At 46.2% G+C, this 26,022-nt stretch overlaps 1 protein-coding gene across 10 annotated transcripts in view; it reads right to left on the reverse strand.

Annotated features, from left to right (window-relative positions):
- LETM2 (leucine zipper and EF-hand containing transmembrane protein 2) overlaps window positions 1-26,022 on the reverse strand; it is a 283,485-nt gene that overhangs the window by 188,271 nt on the left and 69,192 nt on the right. For all 10 annotated transcript variants that reach the window (XM_085633949.1, XM_085633952.1, XM_085633950.1 and 7 more), the window contains exon 4: window positions 11,365-11,821. In XM_085633949.1, coding sequence (XP_085490075.1) covers window positions 11,365-11,821 — 457 coding nt within the window. The remainder of the gene's footprint in view (window positions 1-11,364; window positions 11,822-26,022) is intronic.

Raw genomic sequence — 26,022 nt, forward strand, 5'->3', positions numbered from 1 at the left:
TGAGCAGCTCAGAGGTGCACAACAGCAAGAAGGCAACGACCCAAAAAGTGCACCAAGCAAGCCGGACACCACATAAGAGCTGGTGGTACAAGCAGACCGGGCCAGGAACCCCGCATACCGCATGAATGAAAGAGCCTGCACGGATCCGCCGGGTAAGAACACAGAGCAGGAAGAAAGAAACGCAGAAAAAAGAAGCGTGACACAACAAGAATCTAGGGTACGCTAAAATTACCCGCAGACATGTGAAAACTGGATAGGACAATATCCAGGGCAGTAAGCAGCATATGCCCCTTGCCTGAGAGGAACTATGGTCCCCTGCAAGGCAGAGTAGGAGAAAGAACTAGGCACAACAGTAGAAACAAGCATTTGCAATGCAATAGGTCTCGCATTTGCGAGACTTTGAGCTATTGACATTATAAATGGCAATGCCTTTTTATGTGTTTCGAAAATCTGCGGGCGGTGCGAAAACATGCACTTTGTACTTATAGTTGTTGCTTATGAGAAGTAAGGCTGGAAGTAACTGAGCCCCTTTTACTGCCAGCTTTGCTTCTCCTAAGGAACGATTATAAGTAAGTGCATGTTTTCGCACCGCCTGCAGGTTTTTAAAACACATCAATAAAAGGCATTGCCATTTACAATACCAATAGCTCAAACTCTTGCAAATGTGAGACCTATAGCATTTCAAATAATTGTTAATTGATCTATCTGCTGCACCCCTGAACATTCTGTAACAGACACTGCAGCATTTTACACACAACGTGCTTAGTGCACATGAACACCTGGAGCACGCGGAGCTCTTAATAAAACAGGCAGGTGCCTGAGGTACTTTTGAGACAAGATCCCAGAAAGCAGGATTTGATTAGAGTGGCGCTGAGGGCAAGTCGAGGTGAGGAGAAAGGTCTCTAGGTTCACCTAAGAACAAGGTATCCTCAGGTCCATTTTCAGGCACCGACTATTGTTTACATTGTGGGCAAATTACTTAATGTCCAGGTGCCTAACAAAATGAATGTGCCTATCTGTAACGCAACTGGTGCTGATATAAAGCGCTACAATACATTTGGGTCGAGTTTGTGCTGCATAAAACAAAAGTAAAAAATATCCTTGCTGCCATTCCTATCTGCCAATGGGCGAAAGAGTCGTTTAGATTCCTTAGCGGTGATACTCACTTGATGAAGAGCTGTTTGTAACCTCCTAATCACAGGTTCGAATCCGTCAAGGAGTGGATAAATTAGGGCCAGCGTGTTACATAATTATAAGACCTTTTGTTCTGGCAGGTAAGGACAGATTAGCTTTGATGTGTGCATTGCAAATATGAAATATTATTATGCTTCATTGAAACACAGTGGCACCTGAGATCAGTGCTATGAAATTCCCGCGTGGTATACAGCGCTATACCAAAAAGCATGAATAAACAGAGTTCAACATAGTACCTGCGGCTGACCTCCTCGGGGTGTGCAGCAGGAAGAAGTGAAGGGTGCTTGAGAGGCCGAGGGGTATGTGGAAACAGCCTGTGCTTGTAAGGAGTGGGGGGACTTCCTCAGACTGACCCCCTTCCTCGGAGGCCCTTCTGATATCACTGCAGCACTGATGCCTCACTTGTGCCAATCATTCCTCTGCTGTTATCAGTGACTCTTACTCCACCCGAGCTCCTCCCTTCCCAAGCAGAGCTCTCAAACATTACCTGCTATTTTAAGCAAAACAATTTAACATGAATACATTTAAAACTCGTGTATTGGTAAAAACCTAACGGACTCCAGGGACTTGCTTGTTGTTTTTGTTAATCCTTGCTATGTATGAACTAGTGCTGTCACTTCATCAACAATAATACGAACATTTACAAACAAAATACATGTACTTTATGGAGGTTTTCGAGCAGGCAGCAGAGGGTCTTAAAATCTGACTCGCGCTTCTTCCTTAAAACTTTATTGTGAATTTCCAAAGCCTTCCTTACCTCGAGGCCGGAAGTCCACGGGTGTTCACGCGGGCTCCTGCAAGTCCACGGAGGTGTGTAACCGGTGCCGTACTAGTGCAAAGGTGCGCACGTTGTGCCCCTACCAGTGCAGAAGTGTGCACCCGGTGCCCATACTAATGCAGAGGTGCGCATGCTGTGCCCATTAAAAACTGTTTTGCCACAGTAATTTGTTTTTTTTACAAACAACTTTACTAAGGAATGTATCGCAATGGCGAAGAAACAGAAGGGGTCATAGTGGTTAAAGTGAAAAACACTGCTACGGATAAGAGAGATGGCCTGAAAGACAATGCATTTAAGCTGCCACAAGGAACCCCAAACATGAGCAACACACTTTCAGAGAGAGGATCTGATGATAGTATCAGCTAAAGTAAACAAACCATCTGCCTCTGTCCGTGATGTGTGCAGGGGCTCCAGGGATGTCGGTGCTACCTACATCCAGGCAACACAACAGCCGTGGTCATGTCGGAAAAGCGGGCAATGGCGAACTGCTGCCAATTAGCGCACGGGCGCCGATATTAAATAAAGTTAAAGCAAAAAACATGCCCGTCTCCTTCATAGCTGGAGACGAAAGCAGCTAGGAATGCACTCAATATTCAAATTCAAACTGTAATGTAACTGTGTACTCAAATGTAATCAAATTTCGAACAATTATGGTGTGCACCTGAAAGATGGCACTGCCAGCCACCTACATACAACAATGTCAAGAAAAAATCTAAACAAATGTTTAGAAAAACAAGTGCACTACTCAGTGCCCAGGTGGGGCATATTGGTGTTAAACATAAATAAATAACATACTATCACAAATGTTGTCTGGACAAGTGAAACAATTATTCAAGAGTGACACCAATTTTATAACATTTAAATCATCATAATAGTTAATTCTCCACGCTTAAAACACAAATGAATATCGAAGCTGAATCCATGTGACCATATGGTATTTACTCGATAGCAAGAAAAAGTTAACAGAACAATGTTTCTTCTCAACGAGAATTCACAGTTTCGGAAGGCAAATCCCAATGCATTTCGGGCTTAAAACATAGCCCTTCATCAGGGGAATCTCTAGAAACAAACCATATATATATATCAATTAAAAATATGTCACAAATTGCACTAAGTTCAATTTCGCTGTACAAGGAAAGCGCAAGGGGATAACATTATAGTCATAACACCAGAAGTAAAGTACCACCACCAAGGAAACCGAAAAAATATGGTGTAAATGCCTCAAAAGTATGTGTGTATTGGAGACAAATTAATGCTCAAAACAGTGCCTTATAAATAGCTGCACAAACCCGTTACCAGTGTAAAAACAGTACAACACCAACACCTCAAGAGACCAAATCGTTATGTCAAATTCGTAAAAACAACGCATACCTGCAAAACTATGATGGGTAAACCACAAATGGTGTGACAGAAGCACGACGCTAAGTATATAATTAACAATCCGGAAGTCCCACTGTAAAAAATACGTAAATTAAACCAAAAGCCTAATCGTAACTGCTCGTTTACACAAGTGTATGAATAACCAAGATAAAAAGCTTACCCTTAAAACTCACACGAGTGAGATTGATCAAATGGTTAACCAACCAGAAGTATTTAAGTACAGCCAACGTGTAAGCTCTGCAAAATAGCAAAACACGATTTTTAGCAAGCTAGTAAAAATCCAAGACTGCTTAAGGTCTAAAGTGAAGACGACGTTAGCACTTACCCAGTTAAACTACGTTACACCTCAAATCACCAACAACGCTGGCTCTTCAAAAAAGCCGCCCGCGTCGGCGTGTTATTAAGTGAGTATTGTAATAGAAACAGGACTAACGTTTCCAGGACTAACGTCTCTCCCATATCAAAACGGCCGCCATATTTAAAAGGTTGAATACCAAACTATGTATGTTATTTATTTACGTCTCCTTCATAGCAGCACTCCTGAGCTAATATACATGAAGGTGTGTGTGGTGCAGAGATATAAAAGTGAAAGCACAACGTCCATGAAGTGGGCGCCGTGCTGAGCTACGAAAACACTTCACAGTGAAACCAAATAAGGAGCGAAGGGCGGGTGGCACTGAGGAATGTGGGGGCAACACAGAGGGCGGGTGGCGGTGGGGGGGTAATGACGAGGGGAGGATGACACAGACATGCATCGAGCGTGGCCACAAGCATGAAGGAATGCAAAAAACACAAAAAAGAGTTCTCCAAATAGCAGTTACCCTGTGTGAGCGTAACAAACGTGTACTTGGTCGGTGCTGCACAGGAGAAAGACGGAAATGATGTTTGCTGTGTAAACTAATTACACAGCAGTAAAGAAGACCGACACTGCCTGGAACAAATGGGAAGCAACAGGCGGGAGCTACCTCAGTTTACTGAACTTTAGGTCTTGCGACAGCCCATGCGCTGTCTAGGCTCGACCTAAAAAGCCAATAGGTCTCACCTTTGGGACCTTATAAGTGTTTAGCCATGCAACAGTTGATGTTGTTGCACCAAGGATATTGTGCTGGATAACTAAACACGTATAAGGTCCCAAAGGCGAGACCTATTGGCTATGCCAATGCTTGTTGGTTTTTTTTGCATTCAGCTGCATTACACTGAAGATGGATAGCTGAAGTTTGAAGCATTTGAAAGCTGAACTTGTGGAGTCTGATCTGTTTAACGAACAGGTTTTTACCATTAGTACAACACAGCAAGATTTGCATATGGGGTGTTCCAGAAGACAGGCTGTGAAATATTCAATTTGTAATGTGCCAGGACTTCTGAAGGCCTTACAAGATGCTTGCACTGGTCCTGTGGAGATGTGCTACATATGATTAGTCAAAAATCAAATCCACATAATTATAGTGAACGGGGTTTTCAAAATCATATTTTCAACTTTGTCTATATTAAACAAGCACGAGTTGTGCGATATGGTGCGGGCGGGGGGAGGGGGGCAGCGTTCCCACCGCAGCCTGCATTTCCCTGCGGCGCTCGTTCTGTAATCGCCCAGCCTTTTGCAAGGAGGATGCAGGCTATGGAACCAGGAGTGCCGTGGTGCTGTAGCAAACGAAAGTGTGGGACTGATGTTTGTCAGCACAGAGAGGGAACACCCACAATAAAAAACGCAACCCCCTTCCCATCTAGGAGGCAATGAGCAGGGTGGGCAGCAGCACGGTGACGCCCCTCTTGACCCAGCATGCACCCTATTAGAACACTCCAGGGGCGTAAGACCTGGCAAAGTGGAGTATCTGTTTTTTTGGGGGGGGGGGAGGGGGGCACTTTTTCTGAACCTGTCCAGAGGATGCTGCAGTTGCCCCTGATAAGCACCAGGATGAGAAGCTTTGAGTGAACGCAAACTCTCCTCTCTGGTAAAAGAACACGGCGCGGGGCTGAGGGAGGAGTGGGCATACACTGTTGTGCGATAAACCTCCCCGAAATATCAGAAGGTGCAAAGAGTGACATCTGGATTCAAGAAGGCTTCGAGCTCGCCACCGAAAAGCCCTGAGCTGAATGTGTTACCAGCAAACATTCGACCAAACTACCCAACTCCACAGCACTGTTGCCACTGCCCTTCCCCCGCCAACCCCCACCCTCGTCTCAAGTCTAAATCCGAGTAAAATAGTACATGAAAAGCTTGGAGCCCGCGATGAGACAAAGTACGCGAGGCTTGGCTTTAAATCCTCGGTTTAAGGAGGTCGATGCAATATCTCGTGGAAGCACGAAATCTGCTCCGAGACGTCCCTGCACTCTCTGGGCTGCTGCTTTGATTCAGAATTGCTTTCTTTTTGTTAACAAATCCACTGCTTGAGTCAGACTTAAAAATAGATCTGAAATGAAGTTGTGCCCGCAGGCACTAAGGTGAAGAACGAGGGTCTGAGTTCAACTCTTAACAAGACAAGCAGGAAGTGGGATAAGGGAGGGGGTGGCAAACGGCGTGTACATTTCGCGGGCGCTTTGATGTTCGCAGTGGCCACGCGGCTCACTGAGAACATCAAAGCGCCCGCGAAATGTACACGCAGGCTGCCAAATGGTGCGCGCGCCCGGCGCACATGCACTGTGTGAAAGTGATCGCGTTCACGATCATATCAAAGCCGCCGTGCGGCCCGAAAGTGAAAGCAAACTGTGTGCAGGCTGCCAAATGGTGCGCGCGCCCGGCGCACATGCACTGTATTTGGAGGCCTGAAAGCACTCGTTTGCACTTCCAGATCCCCCATTTACAAAAGCTCTCGCGAGAGCAGCGCTAAAGCGCTGTCTCAGGCGAGACCTAAAAAGTGAGTACGAATGTAAAGGTCCCGGACCCCAAGGAGCGAGTATTCCAAGGAAAACACGCCCCTTTGAGGGTGCACAGTCTGAACCCAAGCAAAAGCGTGGAAACACTCGTTCGGAAACAGCATGGAACATGGACACTGCTGTAGGATAAGCGGCCAGAAAGAGGCCATGACCACGCACAGCAGAGAACATATGCTAATCTACCACCATAGAGGACAAACCCAGAAGGAGCTGTACGTCCAAGTTGCACCAATAAGAAAAATAATAAGCAGGCCGCACAGCGGCAAATAGGGTGTCATTTGTGAAAGAACTGCGACAACAAGGTGTCTCACCAGGCGTGCAAGATAGACACCTCACGGCACGAAACGTATGCCAGGTTCCGAAGCACTACAGACAGACCAACCCAAATGAGTAACAGAGCAGAGCTATACAAGGAACACTGTAGGAAGAAACAAGTGGCTCACAGCAGGATGTCCACTTGGAGACTCCATAGGAGCGTACCAAGGCAAAGGTAGAACTTAATGCCAGCAAATACCCCACATAGGGTAAGGCTAATCCCCAGTAGGGGTGTCCTCTTGGGCTAAGCACACAGTCAGAGGACTGAAAAAAACAAGAGAACCAACCAAACGGCTGTAATGAACAAACATAGAGATGGCTACCCAGCCATGAACACTACTAACCGGTCACTATAATCAGCCTGTGCATTAGGTTGGGCGCCGTAAAATAATGCAGAGAATATGGCACCAAGAGACATTGCAGCCCGGACAAAAGACGGGAGACCACCGAATCCGCATGGTGGTCAAAAAGATCCACTCCATTGAACAACAGATCCCTGAGGGCATCCCGAACATGATCTGGGAAGCGACTGTCGTGCAGCCAAGCATGGCGGCGTACAGCTACAGCGCGAGCAAGGACCTGTCCTATAGAGTCACTTGCATCCATGGAAGACATAAGGGAGAATTGTGCCATGCTGCTGCCATGTAGCAGAAGACGAAGCAATTCTGTCCTCGGCCCTTCTGGAATAGAAGGGAGAAGGTGAGCAACTGAGTCCCAAAGAGCGGAGGATGCGCGTGCAAACACACAGGCCGTATCTAAAGCCCGGACGCTTGCACTGGCAGAGGCGAAAAGCCGGCGACCACAATCATCCAGCCACCCACATTCCCTGGTGGGAGATAACAATTGCAAAGAGGATAAAGACTGTAAATTGAAAGCCGCCTGAACAACTAGGCCCTGAGCTGTTGGGTGAAGAGACAGACAAAGAGGATCACCCGGAGCAGGGCGGTGCCTACGAGCAATTGCTCGATCAACAGGGTCACCAGAAGAGGGTCTTGACCATGTGCCACGCAGGATTTCAAGTAGAGAGTCCCCGAAGGGCAGCAAAGGTTCTACTTCAATAGGCTCCAAATGGAGCAGATCCAATAAAGAATCAGAAAGCAGAGGCACCACAGGAGGCTGAAAGCCGAGTACAGCAGCCGCCCCATGAATAGCGCGCGCAAAGGCAACACTAGATTCAGTTTCCATCCGTGTAGGTGAATACAAACCGTCAGTAGGAGACGGTTGAAGGCTAAACCTGCCACTAGACATGAGGAGAGGAGGAGCCGGAGACTGACCCGAAGGCCAGGCAATACAGGGTACTTGCACCCTGGTTTCTTGATCTGGGGAGTCCTGGGAAGCATCAGGTTCCAAATGAGGAGGCGTAAATGGTAGTACCGGCGTTGACGGACGCCGCGTTGGAGACCTATCGCCGCCCGAGGAGTTGGGGGGAGCAACCACCAAGGGAAGCGGAATCGACGACGATTGATGCCGCATCGGAGCCGCCTGGACATCGACAACCTCCACAGAGGACGCGACCGGGACGCCGACCGACGTCGATCCCAGTGCAACCTGCCTGGAGGAAGCACAAGGTGCCGGGGACGGCGTAGAGCCTGGTGTAGTACCTGGCGTCGGCGCAGGAAGCCGCACAGGGCTATGCACTGACAGACAGGGAGGGCTGTGCTCTGGGTCCTGGCTCGGTGGCGTCGCGTCGGCTCCGGAATCGGAGTCGACGTACACAGCCGGTGCCGGGGAAACATCCGCAGACGAAGACCCGGCATGAGTGCCTGGTACCTCTGTGGGACACCAAGGCACACCAGGGAGAGGGGGCGACTCAAAACAAGCCTCTAGTGCATTTGAATAAGCCTCCATTTGGACAGGAGGTGCCCCAACACCCGGAAAGGGTGGATACTGAGGATGAGGCCGCCGTGCGCGCTTACCCAGTACAGGGCAAGAGGAATGTGCGTCAGCAGCACGGACATTGGATGAAGATCTCCGTAAGCGACGCCTGTGCTTACGCTTACCTGTTGTCGCACGGCGGTCGCGGGAGCGACCTCGGGAACGAGCCCGATCCAGAGAGGGAGAGCGGCGACGGGAGGGAGGCGGACCGGACATCCATGCGGCCAGCAATTTCATGCAACGCTCCCTCATGGACTTCGGTTTCATCCTCTGACAGGCGTCACAGTCCTTGGAGTCGTGGTGCACGCCGAGGCACCACATACAGATCACGTGCGGGTCAGTGCCAAACATCTGACGCGCACAGGCTTCACAAGCCTTAAAGCCGGAAGGCATTGCACACTGTTCCCACGACACCTGAGGGTGTCGAGAAGGTTCAACAAGCATTGGCATAGCCAATAGGTCTCGCTTTTGGGACCTTATAAGTATTTAGTTTTGCAGCACAATATACTTGGTGCAACAACATCAGCTGTTGCATGGCTAAACCTTGTACCTTATAAGTGTTAAGCCATGCAACAGTTGATGTTGTTGCACCAAGGATATTGTGCTGGATAACTAAACACTTAATGTCCCAAAGGCGAGACCTATTATCTATGCGCCAATGCTTGTTTAGCGATGTTGTGCAGCATGGATAAAGAGGAATCCCCCATTAAAAAAAAAAAGATGCTATTATGCAGTTATAGCAGCTGTGTCATTTTGTAGGTAAAAGCACAACACATGAACGCACCTACAGCGTGCGTGTGAAGATTTCTTTTTTTTTTATTATTTACTGATTCAAGTTGTACTGGTAAATAAAGAAAAATAAAGCAGTGCCAATATTTTTATTTTTTTATTTTTTAAAGGCGGGTGGATGGAAATAACAAAAGCAGGGCTCAGAAGCAACACGGAGAGTACTGGTGGCTCAGAAGCAACACGGAGAGTACTGGTGCGGGAAAGATTACAGAGGAGCGAGAGAGCAAGAGAGCGAGAGAGCAAGAGAGAGCGAAAGAGCGAGAGAGAAAGAGAGAGAGAGAGCGAGAGAGAGTGTGTGGTTGTGTGTGTGGTTGTGTGTGTGGGTGTGTGTGGTTGTGTGTGTGGTTGTGTGTGTGGTTGTGTGTGTGGGGTTGTGGTTGTGTGTGGGAGTGTGTGTGTGTGTGTGTGTGGGAGTGTGTGTGTGGGAGTTTATGTGTGGTTGTGTGTGTGTGGTTGTGTGTGTGTGCATGAGGTTGTGTGTTGTGGTTGTGTGTGATTGTGGTTGTGTGTGGTTGTGGGTGTGGTTGTGTGTGTGTGTGGCTGTGTGTGTGGTTGTGTGTGTGTGCGTGGTTTGAGGTCTGCTTGTGTCTTGCGATTTACTGTGACGTCATGACTGGATGGCCCATTTAAAAAGTCCAGGCAAAGCTTAGAGAGAAGCCGGCAGTACAGCACACCAGGCAGCTGTAATGCAAGATGCATTGCAGCTTGGACAATTTACATTAAACAATGGGCAGGAATGCAGGCGCCTAAACAGGGATTAAGACAACCCATTTTCTTCGCTTGCAATTGGCCACATACTCCATTAATATGCCACATCTCAACAAGGGGTACACAGGCTACAATAGTACAAAAAATAGAAAAAATTAAACTTACAGTTTAACGGAAAAAGTAGAGGAGGTGAGCACTTCTCGCGTGCCCACAGCGTGGACCATGAGCGCCATCTTGGAATCGCTATTTATTTCCCAAATTCTGAGTCACATGCAGAAATGGTAAAAACAAACTGGGCGGCTATCTTTAAGTTATACTAATGCGTTCCCATATGAATCACCCATATCGTACGAGTGAATTTCACATAAGAGTGGTAAAAACAAACTGGGCGGCTATCTTTAAGTTATACTAATGCGTTCCCATATGAATCACGCATATCGTACGAGTGAATTTCACGTAAGAGTGGTAAAAACGAACTGGGCGGCTATCTTTAAGTTATACTAATGCGTTCCCATATGAATCACGCATATCGTACGAGTGAATTTCACGTAAGAGTGGTAAAAACGAACTGGGCGGCTATCTTTAAGTTATACTAATGCGTTCCCATATGAATCACGCATATCGTACGAGTGAATTTCACGTGAGAGTGTATTGACAAGAAAAGAAAGTATTAGAATATTATTAAAACGGACATCGCGATCTCGATCACTGTAAAAGCGAAAGCGATCGCGATGACTCATGCTAGGGATGCGCGCGCAGCAGCGGGGGGAGGGGTATGGTGCTGAAGGCTGGCGCAGGAGATGGCTGGGCGAGAAGGGAGGGGAGAATGCGGGGAGCAGCTGTGAGCGTGCACGCCATCGTGCACTGTAGCTTGTCGCCAGCACAAAAAGGTGGGTAGCACTTTCTAAACCCACATACAAAATGTCTCGCCAGACCAGCGCATGCGCTGGGTCAGGCGAGACCTAAAAACCAGGCCAAGAAACTGCTGGTTTTCCAGGATCCGCGCTCGGACGCGGAAAAGAAGAAAACTGACGTCAGTGAGCCGGGAGGGGCATATATGGCTCCGCTGACGTCATGTCCGTGGACGACGTCAGGGCAGAGCCAGGCGGCGCCGCTGCGAAACAATTTCCGGATCCAGTCTAACGCCTGGGGATATTCTAAGTAAAGGAATCTGCGGCGAGACGTCTCTATCAGATAAATGCATATGGGTGGCTCTTATGTCACTACATTACACCAGCAGTTCTTAATCACCCCACCCCCACTACTCTAAAAGCTTTAAAGTGTATCAAAGATGTATCATATTGAAAACTTAAAATACATGCCTCAGAAAGCCTCTTTAATTGGCACACCTCTATGGAAACATTTCTGTTTTGCTATTCAATGCCGCACATAGACTGCAGAAGGCTCATAGATCATGTAGAAATACCTTGAATAATTCATAATTACAGTCTTACCCTTCGTCGTTCCCTCCTGGTAAGCACCTGCCCATGCAGTAGTCTCCAGACCATTCTGCTAGCAGTCTTGGTATCAATCCACAGCAAACGGAACCCATTGTAATAGTGTTTCAGTTCAGCTACAATTTTCTGACGTATAGTTTTTTTTGCTGGAACAGCTTCCTTGCCACTGAGCTGAGATGATTCATTGGCTTTAGCTGTATCCTTTACAGTACTTGCTTCTGGTGGGGCTTTGTCAGAGGGAGAGTCTTGATGAAAACCGGATGAAGTGTGTAAAGCTTGCGATTTAGCCCACGAGTGGGGGGTAGCTCTGATGAGACTGGATGCCGGCAGCACAAGCAGGCTGCTGTCTGTGTACATTAGAAAGGTCCTATTCGCATGGTAACTTGGAACGTGAAGCAGTCGAACACCTGAGAAGCATTGGCAGCAACTGTTCTGCATGAGAATGCATGGTCCTCTGAAATTCAGAAGTAAGATAAATTAACAAACACAAGAACCAGCAGAAAAAAATCAAACTATTCTTTCATCAAACTAGGTGTAAATTCAATAATACCAAAAGCTGGATGAATAATATCACCTGCAGCTATTGATTCCTGTTACTCTATCATTATTAGGCCTATCCATATGATCTACTTCATCTCCCTTTGATGTCTCTAAAATGTTCAACTCAACTCTACACAATGCAGGTGTTAGAGAACCCCATAGTGAAAGAAATTATTATAAATTTGAACAGATTCAGAATATTTTAGGTGTATTTGGACTGTACGTAGCTTTACAAGAAAGGTACAATTATTACACAAATCAGCTGAGCATGAAAGCAAACCTGTATGTTTCAAAGACCTCAACATAGATTGTGAAAGTGCTCTGAAAAAAAAGTGTGTGCGATTTTCAGTAAGGTCCCACAGCACTGAAGATGCACTGCACACTTGATTTTGTTTTAGTTGTTTTCAGTCCTTTAAATACTGGTAAATCTTCTAATGGATTATCATTTAAAAATGTTGCATGGCTTTTAACTTGTCTATATGACTTGTATATTGCAAACCTAGCTGCAAAGGTATGCCGTATGCATCATATTTTACAGTGGATTGTGCAGATTCTATGAAGGGGGCTTAAGGAGAGTCTGGGTTCAGCATTACGGGCAACAGTGTACAGTGGACCGGGAAGGGTATTGGGTGAAGCTTAAAGGGAGTTTTGGCACAGCTAGGGAAGTCGCAGATCTGTGGATGGGAAAGTAAGGGGGGTGTTTATGAGAACTCCTAATCATGGTTGGTCCGGATGCTATCTTACATATTGGATCTTATCTCTTTCATCACCATACTGGTCTCAAAAAATATTATATGCGTGTGGAGGGCACTATATTTTACTGGACCACGAAAGAGTGCAAAGGTTTTTTCAAATCTCAATTAAATCACTTGTGCTTCAAAAACCTAATGTGCAACACAATCTTTGCATTTCTAGTACTACTATAAAAGGCACTGTAACACACAACAATCGAAATTTTAACAATGACATTAAAACTTTTCATGCTCAAACTCTCCCACTAGGGTGCTGGGCTCCCTGGAATAAAGATTTTTGTGGGGCCACTGCAAATGATGGAACTGTTAATTTCTCGCAGAGTCAACACAAACACTATCAAATATTGCTAACAAATATAGCTCGCAAGCTAAAACACTAAAAAAGATTCCAATGAATATCATGAACAGAAATGTACACAACATTTAATGTAAGCTGATAGTTCTAACTGCTCACTGACAAAAGCTCACGGGCAAAGGCAGGATGGTGGTGGTAATTATCAATATGACACTGTTCTTCCATATGACATGCTTCCAAGAAAACATTCTCCATAAACGAAACTTACAATTGTGCCCCCAGAGCTAAACTCTGGTTTCTATTGTGCAGAGAAGCTCACTGCACCCCTCCTGTTGAAAACTAAAATGGCGATATGATTAAGCATTCACTAAAGACCTGAATTCTCTTCAGTTAAAGCATGTCTTTCATCTTATGTTGCCTAATGTCCGGACTCCATTTTGCACTGTCATGTCTCCACGTGCTCAGCACGAGAAGAGTCCTATCTTCGTGTTAGTTGCTCTTGTAATCTGCCTAGTAACAGTCTATAAATAGCTCCTTTGTCCGTCTGGCGCATGTCCAGACTTGACCACATCTGTTATCAGTTAGTCCTTACTTGAACATGTTTTCGCGGGCTTAGGAGTGTGTTAACTCCGCCCACATATTGATCCTGTATCGAAAATGTCCATAAAAGGTAATGCTCTTCGCCTCATGTTGTATCCACCCACTCATGAGCCCCTCTGTTGTGTATAAAAGGGGACCGTGTACGCAAGTTCTGTGTGCTACTCTATGCAATACTGAAGAGTGTTGTATGGGTTGTAGGACCACCCTTAAGGGTTAATAAACTTTGTTTTTGTATTTGCAGTTTCCGTGCCAACTTCCTTCTAGCTTTTGTTACAGGAGGGCGAACCCTTGTATTCTGCGGGCCTAGCTGGGGCCTGTATTCATCAATTGGCGCCCAACGTGGGGCTCATCGGCGACTCGGATGCTTGAAGGACTGGTCGTGACGAAGGTGAGGAATTTGGGCGGGGATGTGATCACTGCCAGCGGCGTTTTTAGTCCTGGCATCCCGAGGTTTTCTTCCTTCCCTTCCGAACTGACCTTCTGGGTGGCGCCGGTCATCGACTGAGACCTCTTCTGTCGGTTTGCCGCGACAGCCGTTTGGGCGAATTTTGGAACTTGGCAGTTGGAACCTGGACACTCTTGATTGGTAAGAACCGTTGTGCGGTACTTGCTCCGAGTTTTGAAGCCTGGGTTGGCTATTTGAGTTTGATTTGTGATGACCGGTCATATTTTGTAGTGATTACTGTGAGAATATATGCGTTGCAACACATATAGGCAGGTAATGTGGAGATATTTCTCCGGAGCTGTGTAAATCTGAACGGCGCAAAGTTTAAGCGCCATTTTTTTGATAATACTGCATATTTTGCATTATTTTTGAGCATGCCTGCTTTTAGCGCACTCCGTAAGTGGTGCTGCTGTTTTGGAAACCGGTTAAACCTCGAGGAATCTGCTCCAGCCCCCCCAGAGGGGACTCCTAATAGGGATATGTATGTGAAGCATGGTCTTTCCTCTATAATGTACAGCACAGTGTGGAGGAAATATACCAAAAAGGATCCTGAGTTACGATGGCCTTTGTATGGATCGTTTGATATGCGCAAGATTGAGTATGTGGAACAGTGTATGTGTAAACGGCGTGCTCGGCAAGACATGTTCGAATGTGTACGGTTATGGGTGAAGGAAGTGCGTGAACGAGAGAAACGTGAGAAAGCGCTGTTGGATAAAGAGCAACGGAAAAATGATCATGTGTGATCGCAGGAAGCGAAGCGTCAGGAGGAAAGAGAACTGGCGGTGAAACAAGAGAAAGAACGTAGGTTGCAAGTCTCGGGTCAATATGCTGTCCGCCAGCCACTTTATCCTGTCCTTACTAATCTTGACGATGATTTTTATTTATTAGATCGCTCTCCGCCCCCTTATGTTGGCGCGTCTGCCCCGAGATCACGGGATTCTGGACCGGTTTCGGATAAGGTAGACACGCGGTCCATGTTATCAGTTGAGCGTATGGGTGAGCTTCGGAAAATTTCTCTTCGTGCACTTAAAGGCAAGTTATCCCTTGCTGAATTGTTGGACTCTTTGGAAAAGTGGCGGGATAGAGAGAAGTTGTATTTTCTTGAAACCTTTTCTGATGAAGTGATTACTGCCTTTCGGAAATATTCAGAAGTTTTTGAGCCTGATGATGTAGTATTAGATGCTAAAGCATTACGTAACGGTGTTTTTTCTCCCTCTAAGGCACCCGATGCGGTCCGGCGGTTGTTTGCATTGCGGGACGCGGCGAGTGAACTTAAAGAGAGAGCGCGCCTAAAAACAGGAGAGGAGGAGCAGTCGGATTCCCGTATCGGTGGTGACCAATCATCTACCTCCCACTCAGATAAGAGCGAATTAGTGCATACTAAACCGATGCGAGAGGCGGCACCTTTGTATGTTCCTCCTAAAGGAGCAGGAACTAGCTCAGATATGTCTTCCCCGATGCTAAGGGTTATTTTGTGTATAATTGGGTTTATACTCCCTGGCATAGGGCTGATGTTATGGCATTAAAGAATGCATTGCCTGACCCCCGCAAGAATCCAGCGGCCTTTTACGAAGAAGTCGAAGGGGCCTTGAATTCTTGTACTATGACTTTAGCAGATATAGATTTGTTCTTTGGGCTTATTTTACCACCGGATATGTGGCGATCTGTGCGGAAGGTGGATGATCAAGCCGTTTTTAAGGCCAAATGGTCTGAGATTGAGGATGAGGATAGGGAGAGATAACCCGCGAAAAAACCGCCCCAGATTATTTTAGATCTCCCTGCTGCTATCTTGACCAAGTTGAAAACGATTATTCCCCCTAAAAAGATTGATTGGAATATGTTAGCCTCGTGTAAACAGAAGGTTGATGAATCAGTTTCAGATTTCTTTACACGCTTTGAGGAGACATTTCATGATTTCAGTGGTCAGTCGCTTACGGATGATACGGGCTGACATCTTTTTGTGGATAAATATGTGGCGAATTTATTACCGGGAATAGCAGCTCGTTTAAAAGCGAGTGAGAGTTCTTGGTCGACCTCGTCTCCGGCATCCCTCCTGACTATGGCTCAGTATTATGAGCGTCAGGAGCAAGAAGCGAAGGGGAATGAGGAAAAGAAATCGAAAGATCTGAAAACTAAGGTGATGTTAGCACAAGTATATGGTCCGCCTCGTCGGGGTGTAGAAAGAGGTAGGAGAGGATTCTATGGTCCCCCTTCGGGTCGGTCAGATGTAAATAGAAATCAATGTGCGTATTGTAAACAGTCGGGTCATTGGGCCAGAGATTGTCCGGTATTATATGCATCTCGGCAGGGACGTGGTCAGGGACCACCGAGAGGTAGAGGGGGCTTTTCGAATTATAGAGGGAACTCTAATGATCGTACTCGATTTGAGCCTAACGTACAGCAACGGGATAGGCTTAATGTGTTTGATAGACAACACCAGTATCAAATGTCTGGGAACGACCGTTCTGGGTATCATGACTCACTGCATGCGTAGGATTGCGTTGGATGGGGGTTAGAATCAGTTGAAGTGCTAGTTGATCAGAAGGGTCCTTATGTTTCAGCAAATGTTTTGGGTTCTACTGATCGGTTCCTAGTCGATACAGGAGCTACTCGCAGTGCGCTGTCCAAACAATTGGTTCCGAGGGCTCCCCCATCTGGCTTAATGGTTACATCGGTAGGGTTTGATGGTACACTCTCTCGAAGCCCTCTTTCCCGACCCCTTGCATTCCATGTTGACAACCTTTCTGCGTCCTGTCCGTTTCTGCTTGCCCCGAACACGCCCGACAACATTATGGGTCTTGATATGCTCAAGTACTTCAGAGCAACGATCCGCTGCTCTCCTACTGGAGTACGTGTGATCTTAAATGATAATCACCCCATGACAGAACGGATGTGTGTGGTTGCAGAGGATACTGTCTTAGCTTCCCTCCCTCGTGCTTTGTGGGCTACTTCGGATACTGATGTGGGACAGATGGTGATTCCGCCTGTCCACATTAGTGTCCAGGAGGGTGCGGTGTTACCGCGCCTCCCTCAGTATCGTATTTCCCAGGAGGGGGAGGAGGCACTCATACAGATTGTACAGGATTTGATTAAGGTGGGAGTAGTGGAGGAAGTTCCCTATAATGTCTGCAACAGTCCTATTTTACCCATTTTGAAGAAAGACACCGATACTAGGGTTTATCGTTTTATCATTGACCTAAGGGAAGTGAATAAGATAGTGATACCTCAATATCCAGTGGTTTCTGATATCACGACGTTACTTACTCTGGTCCCGCCAACGGCGACCACGTTTTCAGTTATTGATTTGAAAAATGCCTTCTTTTCGATTCCTATTCACCCTGATAGCCGATACCTTTTCGGTTTTACTTTAAATAATAGGTCTTATATATTTTGTAGAGTCCCTCAGGGCTATACAGAAAGCCCTAGCATTTACAGTCAAGCATTGAAAAGGCAATTGGATTCCTTTGTTCTGCCTGAGGATGTCGCCCTTATACAATATGTCGATGACATCTTGTTGGCGGCTGACACTCCTGAGCTGTGTGAGAAGTGTACGTTATCTTTGCTTTCCTTTTTGGCATCTCACAATCACAAAGTGTCAAAGAAGAAATTGCAATTCTGTAGACGAAAGGTGACTTATTTGGGTCACCTTTTGTCTAAGGAGGGGCGTGCACTCACACCAGATCGTATTCAAGCAATTTTGGACACGCCAGTACCTTCCACACAGAAGGACGTGCGTGCATTTTTGGGTCTTGCTTCTTTCTGTAGGCAATGGATATTGGGATTTTCACACATAGCTAAACCATTGTTAGCCCTTTTGACAAAAGACACACCGATCCCTCTTCCCTGGTCAAATGAGTGTGAAATTGCCTTTCAGCAATTACGACAAGCCCTTTGTTCAGCACCAGTGTTAGGTACCCCTGATTATACAAAGCCCTTTTCACTGTATGTGCATGAGAAAGACGGATGTGCATTATCAGTTTTAGTGCAGATGCACGGCGACAAGCAGCGCCCTTGTGCATATTTTTCGGCTGTACTTGATCCTGTTGCCCGAGCGTTGCCTGGTTGTTTTCGCTCGGTTGCGGCGACAGCTGTGTCACTACGCCAAAGCGAGGGAATTGTGTTATCTCATAAGCTGTTGATACTAGTTCCCCATGCTGTTGATGCCCTGCTTAATCAGACAAAGACGCAGCATTTGACCAGTGCTCGTTTAACGGGATATGAGTTGACGCTTTTGGCTCCTCATATTACGTTAAAGAGGTGTGCGACGTTAAATCCAGCCACCTTGTTGCCGTTCCCGGAAACTCAGTCTGAAGCACGGAAAGCACACAACTGTATTCTTGTGACTGAGGAACAGACAAAGGGTCGTATTGATCTCCAGGATACGCCCTTTACAGATGTAGATGGAGAACTGTGGGTGGACGGATCATGCCTGAAGCTACCAGATGGTACGACTTCAGCAGCGTATGCAATTACCACATTACAAACAATAGTGGAGACAGCACGCATACCGCAGAAATCAGCTCAAGCAGCGGAACTGATAGCATTAACACGAGCATGTGAGCTCAGTACAGGATTGTGTGTGAATGTTTATACAGATAGCCGCTATGCCTTCGGAGTAGCGCACGATTTCGGCCTACTCTGGAAGGAGAGAGGGTTTCTAACGTCACATGGAGCACAGATAATGTACGGGGAGTTAGTTCACAACCTTTTGACTGCATTAACATATCCAAAGAAGATTGCTATAGTTAAATGTAGTGCCCATAAGAAAGTGGTTGATAAAGTTGGAGAAGGGAATGCTTTAGCAGACTGGGTGGCACGAGAGACTGCGATGCAGCCTGGTGCTACTGCAATGTATGTTGTGAAGTCGCAGGCAGAAAGATGGCACGATGCTAGGAGGGAAGTGCTGGAGATACAGAGGACTGCTTCCGATAAGGAACGGGAGCAATGGTCCAATGATGGAGAATTAGATGATGAAGGGTGCTGGAGAAGTAAGCAGATGGATAAGTGGAAGTTACCCACAGCCTTCGCACAACCTATGGTTCAGATGGCACATGGACTAGCGCATGTCGGAGCTTCCGCAATTGTCAAATTACTCACACGAGTTTGGGAGCATCCGGAGATCGCTAGTACGGCAAAGAGGGTAGTGCAGACCTGCATGATTTGCCTGAGGTATCACCCGGGAAAGGGTACACGAACTCCAGCAGGAGGATTTGCGACACCTACTGCACCCTTTGAGGTTCTGCAGATGGATTACATCCAGCTTGAGCGCTGTAACAATCTGAAGTATGTTCTAGTAGTGGTTTGTGCATTCAGCAAATGGGTTGAGGCATACCCTACGAAAGACAATACTGCAATGACTACAGCCAAGATGCTATTGAAGGAGTTCTTCCCTCGATATGGGGTTTGCAGATTGTTGTGGAGTGATAATGGACCTCATTTTATAGCAGACGTTATCAAGTATGTCCTGAAAGGCCTGGGAATTACCCAAAATTTTCATGCAGTGTTTCACCCTCAGTCTGCGGGATTGGTCGAGAAATATAATGGTACTCTGAAGCTTAAGATCGCGAAGATTCAAGCTTCGACTTCTTTGACTTGGCCAGACGCTTTACCGCTGGCATTATTGTCAATTAGATCGATACCGCATTCTCGGACCGGTCTCACACCCTACGAGATTGTATTCGGACGCCCAATGAATATTTGGGGTCCACCAAAACCGAGGTCAGTGTATGATGTACCTTGTGTGATGATGAATGATTATCTGGCACAGTTAACGGATAATTTGGTTTCTATTCATCAACAGGTTCGAGAAGCGCTCCCTGATCGGTCCACAGGTGAAGGTCATAATCTCCGACCTGGCGATCAGGTTATGATCAAGGTCTTCGAAAGGACGAACAGTCTGGAGCCGAGATGGGTTGGTCCTGAGCAGGTCCTGCTTGCAACGAGGACAGCTGTGCGAGTTTCCAATCGGAAGAATTGGATCCACTCCTTGCACTGTCGTAAAGTGCCGCCTGGATTGGTGGAGCCTGCTGTGTTGACCGACCATCGAGAAATCCTGACTGCAGAGAAAGGCCGTGCTGTGGAGCCGAACGATACTGAGGAGCTCTTCCCGGACCAATCCATTCCTGGAGGAGGAAGATATCATCTCAGACCGAGGAAGTGATTTTCTTTGTAAATCCTAAGACGTTGTCAGAACGGCCCTTAGGTTAGTGAAATGGAGAGCCAATGTGGCAAGGGGGGGGGATCAGCCCTGCATTAGTGTAGTGACACCCGTCTTGGCCCGCTGGTGAAGAAATCAACGGCTGCCTAAGGGGAAGAGTTCTGACAACCTTTTAGTCTCAGGAAGATATTGACTTTCTACTATACGATGGAAAAGAAGAAGATTATTTGTGCGACGAGTTTTATTATCAGTGTAGCTATTGTTGGTACAATCACATGGTTTGTTGAAGACGTGACTCCTGCCCGTGAGTTGCTTGTCTTGACCACTCCAGTGCCTGAGGAGCACTACTTTTATACCCTCCCGTATCAAGAATTGAAGCATCGTCAGTCTTATTTGAATAACACCTTCATCCAGATGTTGCATCATACCCATGTTGCTACAAATGCCACGAACTGTTGGATATGTGGTATGATGCCAGCTCATCAGAAGAAAGGAGGAACGCCATTCATACCTCTTCCTTTTTCTCATAATGGCTCTTGTAGAACATGGTACACTTTGCTTTTTGCCACACGGAAACCTACAGTGGGACGACTGCTTTTCCGACTTAATAAGGAATGTCATCAGGATAAAGAAGGCTATCCACAAGCGAATGGGACAATATGGGAATGGGAAGAATATCGACCAGACAATGAATCGATCCCCTACATTTTCACGAACACTAGAGACACAGTAGGGAAAGAAAAATTTGTGATTCAAGTAGCACAAGCTCAAGCGGACCTGTGTGTCCAGAGTGTGGGTTATATTCCAGTTGGTGTTAGTGACTGTATTATTGTTTTAAACATAGATGGTCTAAATAATAGTACTTTCTTAGCCTCCCATAATACATACTTTGTATGTGGGAATAAGGGTTATTATCGTTTGCCAGCCGGCTGGTCCGGAGTATGTTATGTAGCGTTCTTATTACCTCCTGTATTTTTAGCACCTGCATCTTATCATAAAGATTTGAAATTATTGAACAATGTAACTGTAAATAGATATAAACGTACTCTATCTATTGATGATGTTGATCAAACTGATACTAGTTTACAGCAGTATGTTGATTTTAACTTAGGATTATTTTTCTTTGTTGGAGCTGCCCTAAATAGTAGGAAGGTTCGAAGGTTAACAAGAGTTGTAGAGGCTGTGACGAATCAAACCGCTGCTGCTCTTGGGAATCTTACGGAAGAATTACAAATTACTAGAATTGTTGCATTACAGAATCGTATGGTATTAGATGTTATGTTAGCTTACCGAGGTGGAGCATGTAAAATTATCGGGAGTAGTTGTTGTGTGTTTATTCCTGACCATACGCCATCAGTTTATAATGCTATTAATAAATTGCATAAAATCGCAGCTGAGATTCATACAGAAAATGGCACTTGGACCTTTTCTGGATGGTTTTGGGCATTGATCACTACATGGGGATGGAAGGTTTTAACTGGTCTCTGCATTATTGTGGCAATTCTGTTTTCCTGTTGCATCTGTGTCCAGTGTGGTCCTTTACTCTGTTCTTTATGTGTGTCATTTTGTATTCCTGATAAGAAAGCTATTGCCAATGTCACCTATCAGAAACATTTAACCAAAGAGGTGGAAGAGTTGATGAAAATTGACATATATGATGATTATCCTAATAAGCCGAATGTCTTCAGTAAATGCTGAAAGGGTCGTCTGTTGAAAACTAAAATGGCGATATGATTAAGCATTCACTAAAGACATGAATTCTCTTCAGTTAAAGCATGTCTTTCGTCTTATGTTGCCTAATGTCCGGACTCCATTTTGTACTGTCATGTCTCCACGTGCTCAGCACGAGAAGAGTCCTATCTTCGTGTTAGTTGCTCTTGTAATCTGCCTAGTAACAGTCTATAAATAGCTCCTTTGTCCGTCTGGCGCATGTCCAGACTTGACCACATCTGTTATCAGTTAGTCCTTACTTGAACATGTTTTCGCGGGCTTAGGAGTGTGTTAACTCCGCCCACATATTGATCCTGTATCGAAAATGTCCATAAAAGGTAATGCTCTTCGCCTCATGTTGTATCCACCCACTCATGAGCCCCTCTGTTGTGTATAAAAGGGGACCGTGTACGCAAGTTCTGTGTGCTACTCTATGCAATACTGAAGAGTGTTGTATGGGTTGTAGGACCACCCTTAAGGGTTAATAAACTTTGTTTTTGTATTTGCAGTTTCCGTGCCAACTTCCTTCTAGCTTTTGTTACAGGAGGGCGAACCCTTGTATTCTGCGGGCCTAGCTGGGGCCTGTATTCATCACTCCTGCTGCACCAACAAGCTGCCATTCTTGACTTAAACCTACCCAACTAAAGCATGCCTCACCTACTAGCTTCTGCTGACTATAGAAAGAGGCTAAGTCTATGCAATCTGTTGAGGTTACTTCTGGCATTTCACAACGCTAGAAAGGAAGTGGAGACCTAGGAGAGGGAGGCTCAGGATTCAGAACAAGAAAGAGTCATACTTTAAGTACCTTTCCGTTTGAATATTTGTAGGGTCGCTCATGATCTGCTTTAGTGTACGCTGTGGCAAAGACTCTCTTTCATTTGGGTTTAAACGGGTGGAGCATGAGGGGCATTGGACTTTGATTCTGAGTGCCCATATTGGAAGTTATCGGGAGAGAGGAGCCCTTTTGCTGCTTCAGATTAGGCTCGGCAGGTGTGAAATCATAAACTTTGGTGCTTCTGTATTTGGAACTACGAAGTAGCAATGTCCACACAGCGACAATCAGTGAAGGAGGGACAGTCACAAAGTTAGAATGTCATGCTTACCATATTTGCTGCAGCACATAAACAGAGCACACACATAGTGGGCTGCCCAGGGAAGATAAATAGGCAATTACAGTACCCCCAAATCCCTCTACAGGGACAAAAAAGGCTGCAGAAGTAACATCTGTTTTATTCGACTATAAGTAAATAGTTTGAGTGGAGAGTCCATTCTTAGGTCTTGCCTAACAGCGTGCATGGGCTGTTGCTGCGAAGGGTTTTGTATACAGTAGATGGCTTGGAGCCTACCATTATATACCATTTGCTGGCTTGATTGACATTTTTAGCTGCCTCCTATTTGGCCACCATATGCTTCATGTCACTTCCTTTTATCTCTTCCAAAGCATGGACCAAGTACTAAAATGATTTCATTTGATTAGTGTCCTTAGCCTGTTCTTTTGCTGCTCGCCTGTGATATCATGTCCCTTCTCTTTAATTTTTCTAACCAGTATTTTCACCTCCATACTACACCTTTGAGTTACTTTTCACTTACGTTTCTACAGGTTTGCTTGTTATTGCCTTAATTTGTTTTGGAATTCAGCGCTTTCTTTTACAACACCAAACAAATAGCACGAACTATTAAAGCAGTCTGAATGACTGCATGTACTTGGAGGCTGTGCCTCTCCTCTGTGCATACAAAGTATCTCTATTTAAAGAGTACACTGCTCTTAAAGACAAGCTGTCCAGTCACATGCCGCAGGCCAGAATTCCACTAAGCAACAAACATTTTGAACATATCTGTGCCTTTTCAAATACAAAGTATGTGACTTTTAAAGTGCCTCAATTTTTTGCGGGACGTTGCTGCCCTGGAGGGTTTTCGATCATGGGACCTGCTCGGCATCTCCCTGATGGGGGACGTCTGGCGGGGGGGGCGCATGTGCTCCTACGCGGAGCTGCAGGCGCGCTTCTCCCTACACTCATCACAATTTTACAAGTACCTCCAGCTGCGCCACGCCATACGCACCTACACTCCTCTGGATGTTCGGTTGCCGGACCATAGTCCCCCGGAAGCTCAGGTCCTGCTGGGTAACCTAGGGAGGGGGGGTATTTCCCGTATACACCGTTCTCTCATTAACAACACCCCCGCGGTCCAGGACGGCTTGAGGGGCAGATGGGAGGGGTGGGTGGGACCCCTGGACGAGGTGGACTGGCGGGACGCCCTTATGGCCCCCCGGCTGGTGACGGTCTCAGCCAAGCTACGGCTGATTCAAATATATTATCTCCACACGGCATACCTTACACCGGCACGTCTACGCCGTGCGGGCCTCTCAGCTGACGCCTCTTGCCCCCGCTGTGGTTTTGACCCGGCCGACTTCATTCATATGGTGTGGTCCTGTCCGGATCTTGGGGATTACTGGAGGGGCATAGAGACTGATCTCACTGAGGTGCTGGGCTGGGAAGTGCCACACAATCCTAGACACGCCCTGCTGGGCATCACTGATGGTCTACAGGGTACCCGCGCAGAGAAGCTGTTCCTTATGACTGCGTTCATGGTGGCCAAACGGGATATTGCAGCAGCATGGAAGCACTCACAACCGCCTACCTTGGCCAAATGGAGTGCTGGTGTAGACTGGTGCGCGGCCCAGGAACGGACTCTCTACCAGGCGAGGGGCTGCCCCAAGAAATATCGTAGAGTATGGGGGAAATGGTTGGGCAATGTATTCTGATTGGGTGTGTTGGGGGGTGGGGGCGGGGGGTGGGGCTTTGGGTGGGGACGGGTGGAGAATGGTCTCACTCCGTGCGCTTGTACAGTGGTGGTTTGTCAGGCTCAATGTTTCTTATTGTGTTTTTACAAAACCTAATAAAACTTGTTTATCAAAAAGTGCCTCAATTTTGAGCAGTGCTGCAGTTAATCCAGTTCTCCTTAAAAATCTGTGTCCTCCGTCTCATACATATTCCAGCTCTCCTCAGTACATACAAAGTATGTGTCTGTTTAAGGCTCTTTAGCTTTGTAAAGGACAACTACTCAATTTCTCCTTAAAACCTGTGCTCAACTCTCCATTCTCATACCCACCAAATCCGATTTCAGGGGCCCCTATATTTATTTGCATCTATGTGCAAGAGAAATAGCCTAACGGCCACGACTACATTCCACACAGGTATATGTGAAAAGAGTGCCGTCACCAAGCATCTGGGATAGTGTTGAAAACATGACACCAGACTTTTGGACAACATGGAACGCAGTGTCACTTGGAATGCTGCTGCAAAACGTTTTTACCAAGTTCAACAAAGATTGGAGTGATATTGTTTGTATTTGCAGTAATTCAGTTATGTATATGAAATGTTATGCAATGACCTGTCAAAATTGATACCTAAGCTGAAGTGCTTCCCTGTAAGAGATCCTTGCCACTTGATAGATGGTATGCTGAAATCATCTGTACAATCTTCAGAGTTAATGAAGAATGCTATTGACTTTGTAGTCCATTCTGGTGAACTATTTTGTTATGCGCGGGAACTAAAACGCAAATATTTCAAATTTTGTGCTTTGTGTGGAATCAAAGAAAAAGTCATCCCAACCGTGTCATTTAGCTAGTGGTTCTCAGTCCTAGAGGCCGCGAATGCTATATTATCCATGTGGCAAACATTTACAGAATGTTTGCTGAGTGATGATGCCAAAGACAAGGGCATCAGACTATAGGAATTCCGCATCCCTGCCACTTCAAACTACCCCACTCTTCTCCACTGTACTCCATTCCACTTCAATCTATCTCAATATACCTCACTCCGCTCCGATCTTCCCCCCATCTGCCCCACTCTATTTAACTCGATTTACCCCAATCTACTCCACTACAATATACCCCTCACCATTCCCATCTAACCCACGCCACTCTATCCCACTCCACCGCAATCTACCCCACTCCACCACAACCTACACCAATCTACCCCACTCCAATCTACTCCAGTCTACCTCACTCCAACCCAATCTACCCCACCCCACTCTAATCTACCCTACCACACTCTAATCTAACCCACTCAACCCAACTCCACTTCAATGTACTGCGTTCCAGTCTACCGAATGCCACTCTTATCTACCCCACCCCAATCTACTCCACCCCACT

Source organism: Triturus cristatus, chromosome 11 (assembly GCF_964204655.1).
Source record: "Triturus cristatus chromosome 11, aTriCri1.1, whole genome shotgun sequence".
Lineage (NCBI taxonomy): Eukaryota > Metazoa > Chordata > Amphibia > Caudata > Salamandridae > Triturus > Triturus cristatus.